A 12,979-nucleotide genomic window follows, 5' to 3' on the forward strand; every position below is an offset into this window, starting at 1 on the left:
TCTCGACCCAGGGATCGAACCCTGGTCTCCCACATTGGAGGAAGACGCTTTAACCTCTGAGAGGGTTGGGTTGTGTAATCTCCAGGGTTCTTTTCCCCCTAAAGTTCAATGTTCTAGGTACTCTGTATTTTGATTTACCAGAGTGAGTGATAATTGATAGGAATATTTCAACAACAAAGAGGATGAGGACAGAGTGGGGAGATAATTCAAGATTAAGTTGGCGAGCCTCTAAGAATAAGATGATGTTAAGTGAATGTGGGAAGATTCAACAGGTTCAAATGGACACCTTATAAGATCCAGAGTTTAAAAACTTAAAGCCAACAATAAGCAGTGCTAAGAACCATGGTTACTAAACTATGATCCAGGTATCTTTGCTTGTTATTTGATGTGAACTTTCCTAAACCAAAATTGTTGGTTATATTCATGAGATGACAATACATCTTCATAGAATCAGAAAATACATTGGTAGAGGCCAGAGGTTTGGGGTGGAGGGCATGGGGAAAGGCAATGGGGAACTAGTGTTTAATGGGGACAGCGTTTCAGTTTAGGAAGGTTAAAAATTCAGGAGATGGATTTTGGTGAGATTTGTACAGCAAGATGAATGTACTTGGTAGGCACTGAACTGTACAGCTAAATATGGTTAAAATAATGTGTTTTACACTGTGTGATGTTTACCACAATAAACAAACAAAGAAAGCTGCACAGGAAGCTTGCCCTTGATTTGGGGTAGAGATCATAGTCCTGGTGGCTCAGATGGTAAAGAATCTACCTTCAAGTCAGGAGACCCAGGTTTGATCCCTGGGTTGGGAAGAGCCCTTGGAGAATGGAATGGCAATCCACTCCAGTATTCTTGCCTGGAGAATTCCATGGAGAGAGGAGCTTGGTGGGTTAGAGTTCATGGGGTCACAAAGAGTTGGACACAATTAACATTTTCACTTTTCACTGTAGTACTAGCTATACTGCACAATGTGTGATAATAATGAAAATTAGAAGTTTTCTAGGCCTAATATACTATTATATGTATAGAATATCAATTCTAGTGCTAATAAAGATAATACCAGAAAACATAATGGGTTTGCAGAAGAGGAGAACTCGGAACAATGTAAGAGTTTTCTTATAAAGATAATTGTTAAACATCAAAATTAACCGCAGATAAAGATTGTTCAGTCACTTTTGGAAAATGTCATTTATGTTTCTCTCATGAGTCATCCAAGACCCCAGTGGTTAGGACAAACAGTTTTGGAGTCAAAATTTTCAGATTTGAGTCAGAATCATATAATCTGTGTCTCTCTCTTAAGTTTTGCTCTTATCTATAAAATATTGACAAAAGTACCTATCATTCATTGTAAACACCCCATAAGTAATAACTATTACTATTACAGACTATGTAGATTTTCTTTTATGTATCTATTTGTTTAAGAATTTTATTTTATATTGGAGTACAGTTGATTAACAATGATTTGCTAGTTATAATTTTTCTTTAAGGAGGGAAAAAATGGATCTTAAGAAATGAATCTTTTGAGATCTTAAGAAATGTTTTAAGAATTTATGAGTTGACGGTCTTCTCAGCTTAAAGTTTAGTAAAGATTGGTATCTGCCTTGCTTTTCTTACATTCTCTTACATTAAATAGCCTACATGTTGTGCAATTGATATATTGATATATACAAACCCATCATAGGTCAGAGTTAGTCCGGCGACTGATTTGTTTTCACAGATTAGTGCAAAATTTAATAGATGAAATAGGAAGGACATCAAATGGGTACAAAGTGAAAATTTGGCAATTCCAACCAGGGTAAACTTGAACTTTTTAACAATAAATCCTCCTGTAAACATTCCAGCTGCCAAAGATGGTATGGTTATGAATCCTAGAAGAGAAAAAAAAATGTAATTATGTAATTATATAAATACAGTTATCCTGAATGTCTTTATGTGTGAAATGCTATCTATCAACCAAATTAATCCAATCTTATTATTTATTAAACAGAAGACTGACAGTCTAGGATGAAGGTAGAGGACTAGTGTACCATGTGGAAGAGACAAAAATAATTTCTCCCTGCTGATGCTAAATGTTTAGCTTCCCAGTAGCAAAAGCCAGGAACTGAGAATATCTGTATATCTGAACATATTGTTTCTATAAGGTACTTTTTGTTTTCTCCCTGGAAAACAACAACAAAGTATCATCTTCCTGACTCTGAGACTTTTTATCCTATCACATAAATCCTATATATTTCTTTAAAATGAGGATTTCCTATCCTTAAAAACTTCCTATAAATTTCCCAGTACTTTAGATTTGAACACTTAATTTCTCTTCTTTATTCATCCAAACACACATATGCCCTGAGGTGATAAACAGGCCTGTATGTGGTGTCACGAATAATTGATTCCCCTTATAACTTTCATTTCATAGTCCTGCAAGATTTGTTAAAGATGAAGATTCTTTTAACAAAAAAATTAGGCTGAGAACCTTATTAAGAGTTAAATTTATAGTTTTAAGTTCTCCAAAATCACTGCAGATGGTAATTGCAGCCATGAAATTAAAAGACACTTACTCCTTGGAAGGAAAGCAGATCAGTCCTGGGTGTTCATTGGAAGGACTGATGCTGAAGCTGAAACTCCAATACTTTGGCCAGCTGATGCAAAGAACTGACTCATTTGAAAAGACCCTGATGCTGGGAAAGACTGAGGGCAGGAGGAGAAGCGGATGACAGAGGATGAGATGATTGGATGGCGTCACTGACTTGATGGACATGAGTTTGGGTGAACTCTGAGAGTTGGTGATGGACAGGGAGACCTGGCGTGCTGCGGTTCATGGGGTCACAAAGAGTCAGACACGACTGAGTGACTGAACTGAATTGAAGTTCAATAAGAACATCATACACAATTATTATTTTCTTGTTTACTGATGACCTGTTTATATACCTCTTGATAAATAAAACTGCTGTTGCTACTAAGTCGCTTCAGTCATGTCCGACTCTGCGCGATCCCATAGACAGCAGCCCACCAGGCTCCCCTATCCCTGGGATTCTTCAGGCAAGAACACTGGAGTGGATTACCATTACCTTCTCCAAAATATAGCTTTAACTTATAAAATATTAAGTCTCTACAAAGATCTGGGCTCTATACTGGGCATTCTACTGCTCTTCAGAATCTTATATTGGGGGTGTTGCTGTTTTAGTCACTAAATCGTGTCCTACTCTTACAGCCCCAAGAACTGTAGCTCACCAGGCTCCTCTGAGATTTTCCAAGCAAGAATGTAGGCATGGATTGCCATTTCCTTCTCCAGGGGATCTTCCTGAACCAGGGATTGAACCTGTGTCTCCTGCATTGGCAAGTGGATTCTCTGTTGCTGAGATACCAGCAAAGACTGTATTGTGGGTAGGGAAAGAATAATATGAGGAAACCTTTCCTTCATAAACAAGCCTTCATATATCATCGGAAATAGATATTGTAGCTCCCCATGCCACAAAAAACCTCTCTAAAATATGATAATTTTGTTTTGAATTATGTAGATATCAACGATGTGTTTACATTGATTTTTCTTTTGGAAACAACAGTGCCCTATTTTCTATAAGTATTTGGATCCTAATTCAAAGTTCATGAATGATGGGAGTATAACAGTCATATTAAGAAAGGATTTGCCTCACGATCTCAGCACTAGATTGTAAGATCCAGTTATACAGATATTGTAGCTACATGTATATTCACATTCACATGTCACTTTTCCTTCAGGAATTCACTTCCTCCAAAATTCCTTGAAGGCTTCCCTGGTGGCTCAGTGGTAAAGCATCCACCTGCCAGTGTAGGAGACAGAGGCTCAATCCTTGGCCCAGGGAAATTCCACATGCCATGGAACAACTACAATTGCCAACATCCGCTGGATCATGGAAAAAGGAAGAGTTTCAGAAAAATATCTTCTTCTGCTTTATTGACTATGCCAAAGCCTTTGACTGTGTGGATCACAATAAACCGTGGAAAATTCTGAGATAGATGGGAATACCAGACCACCTGACCTGCCTCTTGAGAAACCTGTACGCAGGTCAGGAAGCAACAGTTAGAACTGGGCATGGAACAACAGACTGGTTCCAAATAGGAAAAGGAGTACATCAAGGCTGTATACGGTCACCCTGTTTATTTAACTTATACGCAGAGTACATCATGAGAAAGGCTGGGCTGGAAGAAGTACAAGCTGGAATCAAGATTGCCGGGAGAAATAGCAATAACCTCAGATATGAAGATGACACCACTATTATGGAAGAAAGTGAAGAGGAACTAAAAATCCTCTTGATAAAAGTGAAAGAGGAGAGTGAAAAAGTTGGCTTAAAGCTCAACATTCAGAAAACAAAGATCATGGCATCCGGTCCCATCACTTCATGGGAAATAGATGGGGAAACAGTGGAAACAGTGTCAGACTTTATTTTTGGGGGCTCCAAAATCACTGCAGATGGTGATTGCAGTCATGAAATTAAAAGACGATTACTCTGTGGAAGAAAAGTTATGATCAACCTAAAAGCAGAGACATTACTTTGCCAACAAAGGTCCATCTAGTCAAGGCTACGTTTTTTCCTGTGGTCATGCATGGATGTGAGAGTTGGACTGTGAAGAAAGCTGAGAGCTGAAGAATTGATGCTTTTGAACTGTGGTGTTGGAGAAGACTCTTGAGAGTCCCTTGGACTGCAAGGAGATCGAACCAGTCCATTCTAAAGGAGATCAGTCCTGGGTGTTCATTGGAAGGACTGACGCTAAAGCTAAAACTCCAAAACTCTGGCCACCTCATGTGAAGAGTTGACTAATTGGAAAAGACTCTGACACTGGGAGGGATTGGGGGCAGGAGGAGAAGGGGACGACAGAGGATGAGACGGCTGGATGGCATCACCAACTTGATGGACGTGAGTTTGAGCAAACTCCAGGAGTTGGTAATTGATGGGGAGGCCTGGCGTGCTGCGATTCATGGGGTCGCAAAGCATCAGACATGACTGAGTGACTGAACTGAACTGACCCCACAACATTTGAGCCTGTGCTCTGGAGCCCAGGAACCACAGCTACTGAGCCTGTCTGCTGCAACTACTGAAGCCGGCATGCCACAGAGCCTGTGCTCCACAACAAGAGAAGTCACCGCAATGAGAAGCCCACACACTGCAGTGAAGAGTAGCCCCTGCGCACCGCAACTAGAGAAAGTGCTTGCGACAGTGACCCAGCACAGCCAATAAATAAAGGAATAATATTATAAAAAATAACATGAGATGCAACTTCAAAGGCAGAACAATGGTAATATCACAAAATGGATGGATCTGATAAAATTTGAAAAAAAGAAAACTATGTTTAATAAAACAGGAAATTGCCTTCACAACAAAATATAACTTGGAACTCATTTACTCGGTAGTTTGTCGTTTATATAGCAAACATAAACAATGGGTCTTACCAAGCAAAATGCTCGTCTCAGATGCTGAATTGCCATACTGCTGCTCTATGTATTTGAACACATAAGTAACAGAACCAATATGGCTGCTGGCTTGTAGCAGTGTCAAAAATAGTGTTAAAACATACAAGGGATTGGTAAGGATGCTTTTCAAGGACTGGAGGAAACCTATAAAAACATCAAAAGAAAGAAAATATAATGCAGCTTAAATATACATAAATATCTTAATCTGGTAAATATAATTTATATGACTTAAAATTCCATAAATATATAGCACAAAAGTCAGAATACTCTGCAATTCTACTGCCAGCAGTTTTCTTAAAATATATTGCTTCCATTCTTTCCTTACGTACATTCATATTTTTATGAATAAACTAAATAAAATGAACTATTTATTTTGTTCATTTTATTCCCAAGTAGGATCAAGCATACATGCTGTTTGTTGTAGCAAGTTGCTTATTCACTTCATATTTGACTAATAGCACTCTACTATACAACTGCATACATGTTAGTTCATTTATTCATTTGTTTAACAAATGTTTGGGTTTTGATTGGGTACCAGGTAATATGCTAGGCACTGAAGGAACAAAAGCTAATGAAATGTCTCTTATTTATTAGCATTTAATAATATAATGATTATATTAATAATATAATTAGTAAGTAGAAATTTACCTTAAAAATAGTATGAACCCAAAGCTCACAAAAATAGAATACTAAGGTTCAAAATGTAAGTTTAATTTAGTGCCAGGACTCAAAACTCTTTTTCTGGTATATAGTGTCTACCATAAAATACTGCCTCAATAATTCTGGCAGTATTAACAATCACCTTTATTAAAGAGATATTGTGTCTCAAATGACATTTTGACAACAGTAGGCAAAAACCCCTGCCTATAGACAGGAGTGTAACAAATCCATAATTTCTATACCTAGCAAGAATTATGTGATTTCAGTCTGTGATCACCAGGTTAACCAGCTGCAATGGGAGGTAAAGTGAAAAGAACTACTTAGGAAAACAGTGGGAAGTATCAAAGTCTAGCAAGACTGAACAAGATGTCGTTCTGGAGAGATGGATGGTATGGACTTTGAAAGATCTTGTGCTGTAGAACTCTAAAGGTTTCCATCAAGCATGGTCAGAATCAAACCTTCTATCCAATGGTAATTAAGAAATAGCTTCATCTGCTTATGACAATAAGAAAAAAGATTAGGGCAGAGGACTTAGAAGAGGGAAGAAGAAGATGTATGGAAATATATAGCAGGAATAAATAATATTTAAAATTATTAGGTAAAAATGGTAAACTTTGCTCATGGGACTCCCCAGTCAGGAAGAACCATTGACTTGTGAGGCATTCTATGTGAGTTGTGATATTTGATCAAAAGAAATAAGACATATAGGTTCTGCAAATCATTGAATTTTTGAGGTGACTGACAACTTGGACATCATTTGTACTTCTACATAATCATGATCCATTATGTAACCTCAATAACTTGATCAATAAACAATGCAAGTGACATTAAGCTGATTATTTCAGAAAGAAATTGCTCCATTTTTGGTTGATTCTCCATGTTTACAAATTGTTTCTTTAATGAACTGAAAGATTTATTTCTTTCTAATCAATTAGTCTTATTTCTGTTCAAATTAGATATATAATTTTTCTAAATAAAACTTCTTAGTTATTTCACCTGTTCCCAGCAGCACATATGAAGGACCTCTTTGCTATCTCATGTTGGTCACTATCTTGCAAACACAGTTGATAATACAGATGATGTTAACAATTGTTCTAATTTTGTATTTTCATTATCCTCTCCATTCTTTCTGGGCTTACAGTCAACCATGTTCTTTACAGGTTTAAATAATCAACTACTTTTAATGGGTTTAATTTGCTGCAGTATGAAAATAGCATAAATTGGATGAAAATTCAATGGGATGCTATTTTTATTGTGCATATTAATTTCAAAAACCTCTTCAGTCATGTGCTGGTAAATGTTTAACAACGGATTCATGGGAGCACAATGCCTGATTTGAGTATTTCCCAATTTTGGTAGTAAGTGGTGGTAACTTCTCCCACTTGGCCAATTTCAAGTTACCAATGTTGTCGAAAACTTAAATCTCTGATGAGCCCATACAAGTAACACCACTGCCTTTAGATTAGAGCGATGGGGAGGAGAAAGTAACAATAAAAGGAGTAGGTGGAAGAACTAATGAGAGGGAGCACTTGGGCTCCACCAACCTCTAAGGTCACTTCAGCTTTAACTTGAAAAGTTGCCAAGGGCTCAGGTGTTGCTCTGCTTTGACTCTTCCTGCTCCACCATTGCTGTGTGATCTGAAAACTGCACTGTTATCATCTCATTGTTTCAATCATCTTGCTCTGACTGCTGCTGGATCAATAACAGATTAGTGCTCCTAAATTGTTCTCTATTAGTCTTTGGCAGCTTATGTTGGAAAGGAAAGTCACCATCCTCTACTATGGAGGATTCTTCTTTATATGACTGACTCCAATCCTCTTTGCTACTACTCGTTTCTACTTCATTTTGAATATTTAGGTAAGCAATGTTTTCTATATAAGTACCAAGAAGACCATCTTATTCTAATTATCTAGAAAGAAACTTGATCTAATTTCCTTCTGCATACTCCATGTCTCCACCTAAGTATAAAGTTGCCCAATTTATAGGCACTCGGAATTCCTTATATAGGCACTATATGGCTGTTGCCTATATTCTTGTTACAACCTCACTGTATTTAAATACTTGAAAAACAGAGGCAATATTCTATTATCAGGGCATAATATGATTCCTGGTACCATTTGTGAAGCAAAGAAAGGAAGGAAGGGAGGGAAATAAAGAAGGGAAAAAAGGAAAAGAGAGAAAGGAGGAAGGAAGCGAGAGAGAAAGCAAGAAAGAAAAAGAGAGAGAGTCCTTTTAACTCATAATTTGTACTAAATAATTTGGAAATGACTACATACTTTTTGGTTTACTAATAATAGATAGTTTTTTAACCTTTCTGGTTTCTCCTTGCTAAAGACCACAGCCTAATCCTCTTCTCTACAGAGATGATACGTGTTCAGAAAATATTATGAAGTTTTTTAGTAGGAATCTTAGAAGACTAATCCAGCCAAATTTAGTACAGAAGAACATTCGCTTTAGATGGTTTGAGTGTGACGTTATTTTTGAATATTTACCTCTCTCTTTCACTGGGATTAATAACTCCAAACTGACTATAAATGTGAAATACTTACCAGTTATAGTGTCAGTAACATTTTGCCCAGTCTTGGTCAAACTAGCCATTTGACTCTTTTCTTCATTTTTCATAGGCAAAGATATTGAGGATGCTGAAGCTTTTTTCTCCTTATTTGGTTTATCCAAAGTTTTGGGCAAGAAAAAGAATGGTATAGAAGAAATAATGGATATTAGTCCAGCCGCAAGGAAACCAAGCCACCAAGCACCAACCCAACGAGAGTCCTTAGGAGTTATTCTGATAGTGCCTAGAATAGAGAATTAGAAAAAGCCAGTCAAAAATCATTTTGAAGTGCAAGAATTTCTGGGAAATATTGGTAATAATTGCTGTACTTCACAGATGGAGAAAGTAGATGATGTTTCATCCATTCTGAGACAATGTTTTCTTTTTTTCACACATTTTCAATTTTGAAATAAGGGTAAGTCTAACGTTTAAGGACATCTTACAATTGCTCCTGTCTAGGAATCAGTCACGACACTGTTGTCATTGATGGAGACTGTGTGAACTCGGTGGCTTTTGTGTTGACATGACTGAACATCTGTCCTTATGGAACAATTAAAGCCTGCAAACTATTTAAGGGCCAACTTTGGAATTCCTTGGTGGCTCAGTATAAAGAATCCAACTGCCAGTGGAGGAGACACAAGGGATGGCAGGTTCTATTCCTGGGTTGGAAAGATCCCCTGGAGTAGAAAATGGCAGCCCACTCCAGTATTCCTACCTAGAAAATTTCATGGACACAGGAACTTGGTGGGCTGAAGTTTATGGGATCACAGAGTTGGACATGACTGAGCATCACAACGATAGCAATATGGAAGGCATGAATCCTCACTGTCTGAAAACTTATATTGGCATCATCTTCTGAGGTCAAGAAATCACCAGCAATGAAACTTACAGCAGTCTGCAAGAAAGTCCCAGAGCTAATAGTAAGGTTCCTGCCCCACTACTAGAACCTGCATTTCCAACTCTTTGACAGCACAGAGGATGATAATGGTGAAGATATATACATACTGAAACTCCGAGTTCAAAATCTGAACTCAAAATTTTAGGGAAAATTTAACCATTTTATTTCAATAATATTTTCCCTTAAAGCTGTGTGAGTGATATGTATGTGCTATATTTGTGTGTGTTAGCCACTCAGCTGTGCCTGACTCTTTGCGATCCCATGGATTGTAGCCTGCCAGGCTGCTCTGTCCATGGAATTTTTCAGGCAACAATATCAGAGTGGGTTGCCTTCTCCAGGGGATCTTCCTGACCCAAGGATCAAACCAAAGAGACCCAAGGGTCTCTCGCATAGCAGGCAGATTCTTTACCTTCTGAGCACCAGGGAGGTCCATGTGCTGTATCTAAACAAGTATAAATGAACTGTTTCAGTGAGTATAAAGTAAAAATTCTAATAAGGAAGTACCACACACACAAACACACCCTAGAAATTTGAAGCACAAGAATGGTGTTGTTACTCTTTGATCTATAAGAAAAACTCTTTAACATGAGAAAACATTGAATTGATATAGAGAAGTAAATTATTCATTCTATTTATTGAAGTGGTTTTAAACTATGCATAGATCTGAGTTTAAAATTGATTTGCATGTTCATATTATTTCATAATCAGCAACTCTGGTAGACTTTAGAAATGATTGGTAAAATCAGAGACTCCATCTATATGCCAAGTACTTATTCATCATCTGTCAGAAATGTCACTTTGGTAACATTTTTTTTTTTTTTTTGCGCTCTATCCCTGGTCTACACAAAAGAACTAGAGATCATAACCTGTCTAGACACAGCCTTCTGAAGTGTTCTCCTTGGCTCACACACTATCATAAAAATTGGAAGATTCTACATGAAAGTCTGTATTTCTAGATTTTCTTAAAAACCAATCAGTAGATTTTGTCAATGCTGGATCCTGATTTCTGCATGAAAAGGATAGGTTGAGCCTGAGTAATAAATTCATTTTCAACTGTGTTCAGAGGGTAGTTCACCACTACCAGTTCTTACAAGTTTAACCATCAGACTTAACACTCTTTATTCACTTGTTATCTTGTTGGCTCCTTTGGCATTGGAGCTCGCCAGTGTGCACTTCATATGTTTATATCACACCCATGACTGACTAAGAGAAGGTGTAATTAAGTCTTGACATGCAGTGGTAGAAATGGGATTACCATGTGTCTAAAACACTATGAGTAGTAATTTCTGACTATAGAGAAGAGGTTACAAAACTATAATTCCAAAGATTTTAATAACCATTTATTCCTAGGTTCCTGGTGGTAAAAACAATGATGAACCTGGAAGTGAATGAATAGAAACATAGAATATGATTCACACATCCAAAATAGAAGACATAACATATTCCATCAGGTCCACATTTTAGTTTTATATTAAAATACTTGCAAGACTGTGGTTATCATTGGACTGCTGTGAAGTCCCCTCCATGCAGCCCTGGTGCAAATCTGATTTGAAAATCTGATTTGCTTATTTCCAAATGCTAATTACTTATTATATGTCAATGCAGACACTATATTGTTATGTTCTAAAAGAGATGGCATATCGGTGTACGAATATTTGTGGCTCATTGTGATAAAGACTACAGTAAAGACCTGCTCTTGGTGATTAACAGGGGTGTTTAACTTTTGGTGCCAGTAGAACATGGTGAAGTAAGGCTTCTCTGAAGAGGAGCCACATTTTAGAAGAGACTTTAAACTATGTAGATAGAGAGGGTTTTCTAAGAAATGCAGGTAAGTGACATCAGAAGGCCTACTGAGAGACCTGCAATTAATTTGCAATATTTTGGATGAAGTCATGTTAAGTTTCTTAAATTTTCTTATTTTGTGCTTAGCTGTAAAAGCCTGATTTAGATAGCTATGTGTGTGCTTAACTGTGTCAGACTCTGTGGCCCCATGGACTGTAGGTCCCCAGGCTCCTCTGTCTATGGAGTTTTCCAGGCAAGAACACTGGAGTGGGTTGCCATTTCTTACTCCAAGGGATCTTCTTGACCCAAGGATTGAACCAGCATCTCTTACATCTCCTGCACTGGCAGGCAGATTCCTTACTACTGGCACCACTTGATGTTGACAGGAGATGTATTTTATTTTTATTATAGATATTAACACATTTCCTGTTTGTAACTTTTGATGATTAGTCTGCTAAAAGCCACTGAAAGAATGAATTCACTTATTTGGAAGAATGCTGTCATGTACTTCAAAAGCATTATCATGTTACCTTGTTCTGAGAGTACTTACTCAGATCCACGTATCCAATATCCACATACATTTTAGAAAACTGAGATACCAGTACAAAGCCAATGATTGGACCAATCATTGTTACTGCAAGCAAATTACCTAAAAACATAAAACATTTTTATCAAATGCCAATAATACATGGTTCTTATTAAATTTTTAAAAGTAATATTACTTAATATATTTCTCCAAATAAATTTTTCATTAAATAAAAGAATGAGTTGAGGAGCAGTGTTATTGCAAGTTACACCCAGGGAAAGTAACCATAAAATCTACTATTTTCTGTACATTACCTAAATACAAAGAAGAATGTCCTTCTTCAGCAAAATCATCAATGTAAGAAATCCCCAAGGGGCCAATAGGGGTTTCCCCAATTCCACGAAGCATATTACCCATGAGAACATATATCCACATATATGACCCAGAATCCTTTTCCCAACCTACATAGACAAGAAGATGCTTTATTTTAGACATTAATCTTAGCATTCCTATCAAAAACTCAACTAACGTAACTCTTTAATTATTCCATTTAAAGTGTTTTGTTCTTTTCTAATTATAAGAATGGTTTATAGTCACATTACAGAATTTGACAATATAGAGAAACACAAAGAAAACAAGTAAAATGATCTGTAATCCCATCACACAGAGAGCCACTTCTGATGTTTACTTATATCTTTCACATTTTTAGTGAACACAAAAATATGCATAATATTCTTTATGTTCTTATAGCAGGATTTTAATGACTGCATCATAGTGTGCTGAATGTTTCATCATTTCTTTAATCAATCTCTTTCCTTGTTTGCTGTGTTTAGCTGCTGAGTCATGTCTGAGTCTTTTGCAACCCCATGGACTGTAGCCCACTAGGCTCTACTGTCATGGGATTTCCCAGGCAAGAGTAGTGGAGTGCCATGGGATGCCATGATTATAATGATAAATAAATCTTTCTGTATATTCCTGATTATTTCCTTTAAGATAAAGCAATAAAAGTACAATTGCTGATTTAAGCAGATATGCATATTTTTGCCCTTTACCATCTTAAAAATTAACCTCCAAAAGATTAATTTATACACTCTCTATAATACATAAAATGTGGCTTTCCC

At 37.0% G+C, this 12,979-nt stretch overlaps 1 protein-coding gene across 1 annotated transcript in view; it reads right to left on the reverse strand.

Annotated features, from left to right (window-relative positions):
* The window catches only part of LOC138437732 (solute carrier organic anion transporter family member 1B3-like), an 85,275-nt gene that overhangs the window by 14,629 nt on the left and 57,667 nt on the right, over window positions 1-12,979 (reverse strand). The window contains exons 7-11 of the mRNA XM_069585565.1: window positions 12,173-12,319; window positions 11,883-11,981; window positions 8,651-8,896; window positions 5,421-5,585; window positions 1,671-1,866 (exon numbers count right to left, since the gene is read on the reverse strand). Coding sequence (XP_069441666.1) covers window positions 1,671-1,866; window positions 5,421-5,585; window positions 8,651-8,896; window positions 11,883-11,981; window positions 12,173-12,319 — 853 coding nt within the window. The remainder of the gene's footprint in view (window positions 1-1,670; window positions 1,867-5,420; window positions 5,586-8,650; window positions 8,897-11,882; window positions 11,982-12,172; window positions 12,320-12,979) is intronic.

The sequence above is a fragment of the Ovis canadensis genome, chromosome 3, assembly GCF_042477335.2.
Source record: "Ovis canadensis isolate MfBH-ARS-UI-01 breed Bighorn chromosome 3, ARS-UI_OviCan_v2, whole genome shotgun sequence".
NCBI lineage: Eukaryota > Metazoa > Chordata > Mammalia > Artiodactyla > Bovidae > Ovis > Ovis canadensis.